This window comes from Callorhinchus milii, unplaced genomic scaffold (assembly GCF_018977255.1).
Source record: "Callorhinchus milii isolate IMCB2004 unplaced genomic scaffold, IMCB_Cmil_1.0 Scaffold19, whole genome shotgun sequence".
Lineage (NCBI taxonomy): Eukaryota > Metazoa > Chordata > Chondrichthyes > Chimaeriformes > Callorhinchidae > Callorhinchus > Callorhinchus milii.
Window position 1 is genome coordinate 5,720,224 of NW_024704760.1, and position 12,230 is coordinate 5,732,453.

The 12,230-nt window shown below is 42.3% G+C and overlaps 1 protein-coding gene across 2 annotated transcripts; it reads left to right on the forward strand.

Annotated features, from left to right (window-relative positions):
• The first annotated feature begins 332 nt into the window (after nt 1-332).
• On the forward strand, nt 333-11,073 carry rnpep (arginyl aminopeptidase (aminopeptidase B)). 2 transcript variants are annotated; one of them, NM_001292528.1, is given in 11 exon segments: nt 333-919; nt 1,809-1,949; nt 3,606-3,757; nt 4,353-4,469; nt 5,705-5,940; nt 6,600-6,713; nt 7,014-7,126; nt 7,752-7,821; nt 8,646-8,822; nt 9,869-10,011; nt 10,745-11,070. In NM_001292528.1, coding segments are annotated over 11 exon segments (1,785 nt in total). In that variant the 5' UTR covers nt 333-544; the 3' UTR covers nt 10,892-11,070.
• Nucleotides 11,074-12,230: the final 1,157 nt, after the last annotated feature.

The following is a 12,230-nucleotide window of genomic DNA, read 5'->3' on the forward strand; positions in this document are numbered from 1 at the left end:
GTATGTGGGGATGTGTGTATGGTGTGTATATGGTGCTGTGTATGTGCTGTGTATATGGTGTGTATATGGGGTGTAGTGTTGTGTGTAACATTAGAGCAGTAAAAGCAAAGCCGGAAACAGGAACTCGACACAGAGAGAGAGAGGGGGCGGGGCCTCGGGGGGCAGTCACTGCTCAGCCACTGACACTGAGAGAGAGAGAGAGACAGACACTGAGACACAGAGACAGACACTGAGACACTGAGACAGACACTGAGACACAGAGAGAGAGACAGAGAGACACAGACACAGAGACAGACACTGAGACACAGAGAGAGAGACACAGAGAGAGACATAGACACACAGACAGACACTGAGACAGAGAGAGAGACACAGAGAGAGACACAGACATACGGACAGACACAGAGAGAGAGAGAGAGAGAGAGAGACACACAGAGAGACACTGAGACACAGACAGACAGAGAGAGAGAGAGAGACAGACAGAGACACACAGAGACCGAGACACCGAGACAGACACTCAGACACAGACGCGGCCTCAGCCGGAGCGATGGCCGCGGAGCTGTGTTCCCGGATGGTCCAGGACGTGGCCACCTCGTCCAACTGCCGACACTTCCAGCTCCGGCACCTGCACCTGGAGCTGCGGGTGGACCTGGAGGGGAAGCGGCTGGAGGGCGAGGTGCGGCTGGAGCTCGGCTGTCTGCTGGGCTGCCCTGAGCTCCGGCTGGACACCCACCCCAGCCTGACCGTCCTCCCGGGGGTGTCCGCCCGGCTGCCGGGCTCTGCCCAGCCCGTGCCCCTCCAGCACCGGACGCTCCCCTTCACCGGCTACGGCTCCACCCTGGAGGTGACCTTCCCCACCCCCTGTCTCCCCGGGGACCAGCTGCAGGTCACTGTCCGCTACACCGCCACCGACGGCCCCGGGGTGAGTGAGAGCATCAGCGCCGACTGCGCACACACACACACAGACAGACAGACAGACACACCCACACAGACAGACACACCCACATAGACAGACAGACACACCCACACAGACAGACACACCCACACAGACACACACCCACACAGACAGACAGACACACCCACACAGACAGACAGACACACCCACAAACACATTCATCCCACCCACACACACAGACACATACACACCCACATACACACACACACCCACAGACACACACACACACACATATGCAAACACAGATACACCCCCACACACACACACAGACACACAGGGACAGAGACACACAATCACACACACACACTCACACACACACATACATTCACAGACACATCCACACACAGACACACACCCTCTGTCTCTGTGCCCCCTTGTTGTTCAAGTCCCGTCTAAAGACCTTCCTTTTCCACCGTGCCTACGGCCGCCCTCCTGGTCAGTGTCCTGGCAACGATCCCCCCCCACCCCACCCCAACGAATAAAATCGGTCACTCGCTCCGTGGCTGTTAGTGGGACGCTGCGGCTGCACAAAATGCACAGTTGTTCCGATTTACGGTACATACTGCGAGGCGCTTTGAGACGTCGCAACGGCATAATAAGGCGCTGTATCCGATGCAAGGATTATTATTAATATTATTATTATCATCATACTTTTTGTTGCTTCAGATGTCCTGGCTTCGTCGGCCACAAACCACCCGGAAAGAGAAACCTTTCCCTCCTTTACATCTGGATTTTCCTGTCCACGTCAGCTCATTCCCCCTTTCCCCCCTACCCCTTACGCGTCCACCCTTCCGGCACCCACTCTCCCGCAGCGCAGGTAATGTCTTAATATCCTCGCGTCGGTCTGTTCCGTCAGGTTGTTTGGCTGGACCCTGAGCAGACGGCAGGGAAGAAGAAGCCGTATCTTTTCACCCAAGGACAGGCCGTTTGCAACAGGTCCTTCTTCCCTTGCTTTGATACGCCTGCTGTTAAGAGCACCTACTCTGCTTCCGTTAAGGTAAGTCTCGTGAAAAGATTCTCTTTTGCCACCCCCACCCCCCGCCCCCTTCCCCCTCCCCCTCCACCCTTCGTTTCAAACGGCTGATTTACAGTCACAAGACTCAAAAACGCGGCAAAAAGAATAATTAAAAGGGACATTGCGAAATGGTGTCTCGCCTTTCATCTTACAGCGCTCTGGAGTCGATAGCCGGTGTGGAGAGCGCCACATAAGTGCAAGTTGTTGTTCAGGAAACTGTTAATCTATGCCTGCTTTCTCGTCGGGAGTATCGTGCCGCCCGTTAATATAATAGTTGTGTGTAATTTTATCTACAGCTAGATCCAAATAATGCTGAATAATGGCGCTGCAGGGTTGCATTTGTAAAGCCAATACCGATGGAAAAGGTCATGAAATCAACAGAGCGGGACGATTCCTAAATCAGTATTTATAGGCACGATGCTGTTTGGCATTAACCATCTTGGTTGTTCAGTCAGTGCACACGGTTATATTTCTGTTATCAATCAGCTCATTTGGAAGGGAGAGTCGTGCTGAAATTACTCTCAATTTGACTGCTGTAAGCTGTGGTTTGGAGCAGAAAGTACCAACGGATTTAAGCAGAGACTTAGTACATAAGAAATGCTGGACGAAAAAAAGACCAGGCAGGGTCCATCTAGTTCGCCTTCCACCTTCCTGGCGGTCGCTCGCACATATTGTCCCAAACTACCCATGTTCTGTATCCCATAATGTTATTTCTTAAAAGAAAATTATCGAATCTGTGTGAAGGATTGTAGGTTATATACATGAGAGAGAGAGAGAGAAAGAGAGAAGGGAATAGAGAGGTGCAAGAGGGAAGAATAGGATGGATGGAAGCTCACGTGGAGATTAAATACCGGCACAGTCTAGTTGGGTAACATTGTATGTTTTTTGTTTAAAGGTGTGTTTCCTTTTGTTGTTGATTGCGACCCCTCGAAAGGTTAAATACTACAAGCAGAACCATTCGTGGCATTTGGGTCGCTTTTACGTATGTCATCGTGTCCTGAATATAATTGCGTGTCACGATTGTTTTGTCAGGAAGCACAATTTCAATTATTTAGGTTTTTTTCTTAACTTTCGTACATATAACTTTCCTTAAATGTGTCCCTGAAAGGTAAAGCAAGTGGTTGTGGATTTGGAAGCTGGACCCAGACCTTTGTTGACTGAGAGACCTGTAGCTCAGTGGTTAGAGCACCCGCCTCACAAGCGAGAGGACCTGGGTTCGATTCCCGGGCAGGGCGAAATGTTGAGCAAGTTTCCTTACTCCACTCACCTCTGTTTAACTAGCAGTAAGTAGGAACCTGGCTGTTATAATAATAATAATAATAATAATAATCCTTGCATTTGATATAGCGCTTTTCACGTCTTCTAGTGAGTCGATTGGCGGATCGCTTTTCCGGGGATAATAATTCCTTCAAAAAAAATAATTTGGCCATTCAATCCACGACTGTTTGTGGGAGTGATTCTGGGCGCAATTAGCTGCCACCTTTCACCCACAAAATATAACAGTGTATACACCTTACAGTATACTCAGTGAAGCACTTTGAAACGTCTAGAAGACATGATAAGGCACTATATCAGGCGTAAGGATTATTATTATTTGTTCTAACAACTTCGATGTGCGCTTTACTGTTTCCATTCTAGGTTCCCGAAGGATTTACCGCTGTCATGAGCGCAACTGAATGGGAGCACGATGCAAAGGAAAACACGTTCCATTTCAAAATGCATCAGCCCGTTCCCTCTTATCTGATTGCTTTAGCTGTTGGTGATATTGTGTCTGCAGAGGTTGGGCCGAGGTGAGTGACTCATCTCTGCATTTTGGCTGCACAGCAAGTATCTCGAGTCTACTTTCTGTTCTGCTTTTGCAAGTCCTCTGCTTCCCATGCAATCAGTTCAAACAGCCCAGAGAGTGCAAGAAGTCACTCTTGTATGGTAATCCAGCACGGGTGTGTCTGATTCAGAGAAACTAATGCACTACATTATACAGTCAATTCACTTTATAGTATATTTTGTGAAGCGCTTTGAGACGTCTCGAAGACGTGAGATCAAAAAGACGTGTATCAAATGCAAGGATTATTATTATAGTAAAGTCTAATTTGAAGAGATCATTTGAAAGACAGAAGGGAACATGGGAATGTATAAAACTAGAAAAAGACCACTTGACTAGTCCTATAGTTTAAAAGGATATGTAAACTAGTCTGTCTTGCACCAACACAGCACGTTTTGAAGCGTGGTGAATCAATAGGCACTGACCCCGATTACACATTACTTTTTTTTGGGGGGGGAAAAAAAGATTTGCCTCAGTATTTAGAGGGGAAAAGATAAGGTACATGTTCCTAAGTCAGTCTTGATACGCAAGACCTTTTTAACAGCAGCTCGTTTTTGGTACAGGAGCCGAGTCTGGACGGAACCCTGCCTGTTACATCTTGCGAAGGAGGAGTACGATGGTGTGATTGAGGAATTCTTGACCGTTGGCGAGAAGCTGTTTGGACCGTATGTCTGGGGAAGGTAAATCTTTCTGATCATGTATTTAGTATAATGGATACCCTTGTGTAAGACTGTTATTAAGTGGAGGAGACATGAGTGGCTGTCCATAAACCCTTTGACCCGGAGATAAGACAAAATCCTTCACACGGCTATCTGGGATTTTTCTTTTTTGTTTGCGTTAAATGTGTTATCAAATCTCAAACCTTGGACTGGATGGGGAACAGCTGTTTCTCATTTATTGTAGGTTTGATGCCCTCACCAGCGATGGCATTGATGATGATAATAATATTAATAATAAATATTATTAAATAATAATAAATTGGTCACTTCAATCCATGACTGTTTGTGGGACACTGCTGTATGCAATTGGCTGCCAGGTTTCGCCCACAAAATATACAGTCATTTCACTTTACAGTATATTCTGTGAAGCGCTTTGAGACGTCCAGAAGACGTGATAAGACGCTGTATCAAATGTAAGGATTATTATTATTATTATTCAGATGTACCATTTGGCCACAGCATTCCTGGGTTAGGGAGGGAAATAGCCTGGAGCTTCTACTTGCTTTTCAAGTGAACCTTAGGCTGTATTGTACCTGTGCGTGCATGTCTGGGTGCGTGACAAATAATGGGAAGGATCAGACTGACTGTGATGCCGACTAGTTATCCAGTTTAAGGACCTATTTTGAAGCCTACCCACAGAATATGCCCTTGAGGTTTAGCACCTACTTATTGACAGAAAAGTCAAACTACGCCATATCACTGCATCTCAACCATGTGCAGTTGATTTTAAAGAACTCCCATTCCTTTGCAACTAACAGCAATGTTTCCACCTTTATTTTTATCTTGGGGTGTTGCTTAGGGAGAGAGATTCGTGCTGAATAAGGGGATTGTTTGTTTTACCTATGGGCTGGGCTCACAGAGCTGATGGGTGAGACAAGAGGAAAGGCATTTTTTTAGCTGACTTAGGGTGTCACTTTTGACCTGGTGATTCTGATTTCCACCTGAAGATCACAATACCGCACTTGCTAACTTTGGTTCCAGTTGACTTGAATATCATTTTCACAGCTCATTAACAAGCTGGAGGGCACAGCGAGGGCAAAAGAACCTCGTCAATTAATAATATTAAACGTATTGCTTATGTGGCCCACCATCGTGACTCAAATAGGGCATCCAAAAGGTTAGAACACCCTGCTTGGGTACCCTGACCTTTTGATTGAATTCTTCTCGATGTAACTCATCTCTTGTGATACCCTAAGGTACGACATCCTCTTCATGCCTCCGTCTTTCCCTTACGGTGGGATGGAGAATCCCTGCCTCACTTTCCTGACTCCGTGTTTACTGGTCGGTGACCGCTCACTGGCCAACGTCATCATCCACGAGATTTCTCACAGCTGGTTTGGGAACCTGGTCACAAATGCCAACTGGGGGGACTTTTGGCTCAATGAGGGTTTTACGATGTACGCTCAGCGGAGAATTACCACCGAAATATACGGTATGCCTCTTCGAGTATGTTTGTTAATCCTGATTTTAAAATCTTAGAAAAACACTGTACATATTTTTTAAAACGAACAATTTGCAAGCACAGCCTCCAATTTCTGAGGGTTAATATTCTACGTGAAATGACAACAGGTTGAAATCAGTGCAGAATATGGTTTGATGGTGTTGTGGGTTACTGTAATGGAGTCTGCCATGTAGAATGAGGACTTGTTCCTTTATTGTACTGGGGGTAATAATTACTTCAAAAAAAATAATAATAATACACTGTTCACTTCAATCCATGACTGTTTGTGGGACACTGCTGTGCGCAAATGGCTGCCACATTCCGCCCACAAAATATACAGTCAGTTCACTTTACAGTATATTCTGTGAAGCGCTTTTGAGACGTCTCAAAGATGTCGAACTGCTCTTATTAACGCAGCACACATTGACCCGGTCGCTATCGATTTTTAGTTGATTGTCATTGATTAATCTCAATTGGCTGCTGTGTTTCACCCACAAAATACCCGGTCAATTCACTTTACAATATATTCTGTGGAGCACGTCTCAATGACGTGATAAGGCGCTGTATCAAATGCAAGGAGTTTTATCATTATGTTTGTTAATCCTGATTTTGTGATACCACCACATCCTAAGAACATATTTATATTTCAGGGGCAGCGTACACTAGCCTTGAGGCTGCCACAGGGAGAGCTCTTCTCCGTCAACATATGAATAATACTGGGGAGGATCACCCACTCAACAAACTCAAGGTCAAAATTGAACCGGGTAAGATTTCAGACTCTATACTCCATTTAGGCCTGTTAATTGAATTACGTTTTTTGGTGAAACTTACGTTTTATAGTTTTCACGGCCCAATTAGTTATTTTCTTTATTGTGTTCCACAACATTAAAAGTGCTAACCATCTAACTAGAACACTTCTAAAAATCTTTCACTGTGAAAGCACAAAAGAGTTGTGCAACTGGAATGTGCTTATCAATATTTCATTGAGAGTTCTCCTAATGCTGGAGTTTAATTTTATGGAGAAATTACCTTCTCTGATTTTGTTACTCCTTTTTTCTTTGTAGGTATTGATCCTGATGACACGTACAACGAAACTCCCTATGAGAAGGGCTACTGTTTTGTATCATATCTAGCTCATCTCGTGGGCGATCAGAGCAGATTTGATGCTTTCCTTCAGGTAAGAACGCCAATGAATGAATGATTGAATGAACTGGTCACCTCTTTTGTTTGTGTTCAGGAGCAGATGGTTTGCAGGGAGATTTAATGTGGGGGGCAAACAAGATATTTAAATTTGTAACCATTGCTTGATTCATGCTGTTTGCACTTTTTGATTTCCTATTTTAAAGTTTCTTCCCCTTGCAATAATTTTATTTCCCTGGCTCCCTCCCTCTGATTACAAGCTGTGTTTTGTCCTGAAGTATTGACTGATTCATAAGTTGGGACAGCTCTAAACAAAATACACAGTCACTACACTTTACAGAAAATCCTGTGAAGCACTTTGAACCGTCTTCCTGACGTGAAAGGCACTGTATCAAATGAAGGAATATCAATATTACTAATAATATTAAAGGGGAATTTTGTCTTTCCTTTTAGAATAATTTAAGTTATAAATAATACCAAATAACTGTAAATCTGATTTCTAGGTGAAACTCAAGCCTCTACATTACCAAAATACTAGTTAAATCAATTGATCATTTTGCATTTTTCAGATTGTCCAAATTTATCTGAGAACCTGCACACTTTTAACTCTACGAAGTGATGACAAAATTGTTTGTGTGCTTAATGTATTTCTCTCTTTGCAGGCGTATGTAAACAAGTTCAAGTTTCAAAGCATTGTAGCAGAAGATGCTTTGAGTTTTTATTTAGATTATTTCCCAGAGTTGAAGGAAAAGGATGTTGCGAAAAGACCAGGTAAAGCAAATTTCTCCACTAATGCTTTGAAATTATGCAAAATATATTTCATTATTCCAACTGCTGATATCTTTGATATTCGTCTTGCTATGAAAGCATTTGCCCAGGTTAGGAATTGATCTTTCGAATACAGTGCTACCAATCAATCGCTTAAATGACACTTGTGATAAATGGCTTCAAAACACATTGCTTTTAACCTGAAAAAACCCATGTTCTGGTAATTAATGATTGCTGAATGGCTTTGTTAAATACGAAGAAACAAACAAGATCCTTAGACAGATTTTGCAAGAAAATCATAAATATACCTAATAAGAATGGTCCCACATGAGCTCTTAATCTAGGCTGATACTCCAGCTCAGATGAATTGCCGTCGATGTCATTCAAATGAAATTTTGAGCTCAGATCTTTCCCGCCTGTTCTGGTGGGTAGAGAAAGTTGTGACAATCCCATGGTACTATTTTTAAGAACAAAAAGTTCTGACGTATTGGTCAGTAGTTTTCCCTCGTCGAAATCCATGAAAAAAANGGCACATGTTTTGCTTATGTGACTTTGCGCTTGAAGAGCTTTGAGACGTTCTGAAGAATTGCTCTAAATCAAATGCAAGGATTATTATTATTACTTGTCAATCGAGGGAAATAGAGGTTAAAGAGTGGCTATATATGAGTATTTGAATAGTAGTGTTAACAATATGCTGAGCTGCTCTATTCCAACAGTCTAATGGCCTTTTTTGATGTTAGGATATGAATTTGATTGCTGGCTGAACAAGCCTGGATGGCCACCTTATCTCCCAGATCTTTCACCTGGCCTTACTCTGATGAAACCGGCTGAAACCTTGGCATCTCTCTGGGCAGCTGAAGATCTGAATAGTGATGCTATTAAAGATATTGATCTCTCCTCTTGGAAGACCTACCAGATTGTGCACTTCCTTGATAAAGTGGTGGAAATATCTCCTCTGCCTCGAGGTAAAGAATATGATAATTACACCTCTGACATTAATCGTGATCTGTCCTCAAAGCATATCGTAAATAACACTTGACATCAAGCTCAAGAGGGGTAGCAGTGACAAAGTCTATCCTACCTAAGCTTTACGCTGTTCTCTTAAAGGGAACTGACTAAACATGCAAAAAGGGGTAAACTTTAGGGGTAAGTGCAGGTAAAGGGGACTGAAAGGATTGCTCTCTACAAGAACCAGCACAGGCACGGACGCAATGGGTTGAATAGCCTTCTGCCATAAAATTCTATGATTCTATTGTTCTGTGTGCAAAACTCTCCTCAGTCCTCATTCAATATGATTATGAATTGGGATAAATGTAAATTGGGATTCCCTGCTGATCAATTCATTTCCAGCAGTATAAACGGGGCACAAGTAAATCTTTCTTTAAAGTTCATAACCTTTCAGAAATGTAACCCAAATGCTGTTTGTTATATTTTTTGCCCACAAAATACAGTAAATCCAATTTACTATATATCCTCTGAAGCACTTTGAGACGTCTAAACGACATGATAAGGCACTACATCAAATGAAAGGATTGCATTTTATTATTATAAAGTATCAAGTAGTGCCTTGCTGCATACAAGTTTACATTGGGGGGAGTGAGGTCATTGAGTTTACCGTTATAGACTTAAACGCAGTGGATTACCTGTGTACTCTTGCACTTCTCCTTCAATGATTATTCTGACCTGCTTTGACCTCAAATTCAGCAGGTAAATGTGAGGATGTTGCATCTAACAATGGGAAACATCAGGAATAATAAGTCAACTAGGAATGTTAAATAGACAACTGCAATGCGGTAATACTTTTTTCACTTGGCTAAAGCACTAGTTACTTTGCATCGTGTATTATACCTTTCATTTACAGTGACACCATATTTGCTGTTATTTCCATTACATATAACTGCCGATCGATATTTTTCCACCAAATATCGTCAGGAAAAAGTTTAATACTTTTAAATAAAAATGCTGATAATTCGCAGTGGGAACAAAATGTAGAATATGTTTGCTTTCACAGGAAACTTGGCAAAGCTGTCTGACACGTACCCAAAGATATCTCAGGCTAAGAATGCTGAACTGCGTCTTCGTTGGGCGCAGATTGTTGTGAAAAATAACTTCGAGCCAGGTTTTGAGGAACTCAGAAATTTCCTCCACAGTCAGGTGTGTTATGTTCTTGTGACCGTCCTTTTCACATTTTTATGTATCACAATCCTTCACAATGAAAGACTTGTGACCTGGAATGCTCACTGGAATTACAGCAGGCATTTGCGTCACCAGACATCAGTTTGTAAGATCAATTTTTTTTTCAACCTATTATAAAAGATACGATACAAAGAGCAGCTTCTGCCAAAGCGTGCTGGAGGATAAAAATCATGTTTTTTGGCAACCGATCTAATAAAGACTGTGAAATTGAAATGTTTAGGAGACCTTTAGACAACTTTAATCACTTCTCTATGATTCTTTGTGAAATTTAGTGTTAAATTTCAGTTTCAGTTTTGCAAATTATCAGTTACTTTAACATTTAAAAAAAAATTCTAGTATGTCCCGGGTTAGCTGAATATAGCTAACGTGGGACAAAGGATGGTGAAATTGGCATCAGTTCCTCTGCACATCTCTGAACATAGAGTGAAAACTATCATCAAGCTTGGCAGTGATAAAGTGGTCAAATAGCCTGATGGCACTTCTTCTCAAGGCTCATATAATTCCCATTTGGAGGAGGTACTGGAAACGAGATGTACCACATTTAGAAGGAGTGGGGGGGAGGGGGTGGGGAGTTAAATTACCTACCTGCAAGGCAGAAAATTGTCGAAAGAGATGGGGCAGGGGGTGGTAAAACCACAAGAACGCTTGCTAATAAAATTAACTTTTGGCAAATGTTTTCTTATTTTGACAGGGAAAGCAAAAGTACACTCTTCCTGTTTACCGAGCCATGTGGGGTGGAACTGACACGACTCGTAAACTGGCACAGGAGATCTTCACAGCTACAAAGAACCAACTCCATTCAAATGTGCAGAATTATGTGAAAAGAATTTTGGTCTGAACTGGATCCACTCAGCACCAAACACAATTCCTAACGCTCAGGATAGAGTGAATGTTGATTTTCGGCTTGCCAGGCGTTTTCGAATTATTCTTGTACAAAGTTAGAATATTTGTTTTCAGTTGTGAAGGTGATCAATGCTCTGCAATTTGTAAGCAATGTTTATAAAACTTTCATTCACTTTTGTCTTGTGAATTGGTCATCTATAAATTTAGCACAGATGGCAGTGCTTATAGGAACCCTATGTGTACACACATGGGTATTTTTCAGAATATTTTATGAATTAAACCTAATAATTCCAGCCACCACTACTTTGTGCAATCATATTATAATAAAGTGGATGTCCGTTTATAGAATTAATAGTAGCTTGAGGAATAGATCAATTTGTAGTTTGGTATTTAGTCAATCGGTAATAATTTCTATAACCCTTGAATTGGATACATCACTATTTCAAAGTACTTTACTGGGGGGGAATTGTTGTAAAGTGTAGTGGCTGAACTTGTAGAAAGTGACACCCAATTTGCACAGTGTACTCTTCCAAAACTAGGCATGAAGTGAAGTACCAATTTATGCGGAGGATTGTTTGCAACAACAGGAATTCCCTTCTCTTTTGGAAGTATAATGGGATCCTTAACATCCACTTGAAGAGGCTGAAGTACAACACGTCCAACAATGTAGCACGCTGCCAGCCGTGCACTAGAATAGATCAATTTAATTAATTGATTAATGTCGGCCTGGAGACGTTGTCTGGCCTGCAGACATGATTTTTTCTGGTACGATATTAAGTGATCAGTTATAAGTGAAGTGTTTCTATGATCAGGTCCAGTTTCCTGAGGGGCAAAAAGATGAATACCTTGGCAAATGTCCAGCTAAAGCAAGCACAATATAAAATAGAACAATTCTACCTGTAGATAGGAAGTATTTGATCATATTCAATGGGTGTAGGCAAAGGTCACTATTTAAATCCTAAGTACAGTAGCAGTACATTCAATTATCCTTTCACCTTTGGGATCTAGTTTCAACTTCAGGTCAAATTTATGGAGTGAATTTTGAGCAGTCAATCCCAGACACAAAATGATCGATTCGTCAAAAGCAAGACATGGACATCGGGTACAGGAATGGACAGCCCGAACAATGAAGCTCCCATAAAAAGGAAAACATTTAATCATTTCTTAAGGATGCATCATGTGTCTCCTACTAGCGAGGTGCATATCATCGGTGACGGTTTCAAATAAACTCAAACCCCACATTACTGACGCCACAAACCGATTCATTCATCATGTTAATTTGGTTTCATGGTGAATTGGCACCTACCTCCTACAGTTCCAAACGAGCACCACAG

What these genes read in the sequence shown, in the direction of transcription:
- rnpep (XM_007894242.2), top strand. Translation starts at nt 545, where the DNA reads ATGGCCGCGGAGCTGTGTTCCCGGATGGTCCAGGACGTGGCCACCTCG. An exon ending in CCGCCACCGACGGCCCCGGG is followed by an intron (nt 920 to 1,808) that starts GTGAGTGAGAGC and finishes CTGTTCCGTCAG; the next exon opens with GTTGTTTGGCTGGACCCTGA. An exon ending in GAAATTTCCTCCACAGTCAG is followed by an intron (nt 10,012 to 10,744) that starts GTGTGTTATGTT and finishes TTATTTTGACAG; the next exon opens with GGAAAGCAAAAGTACACTCT.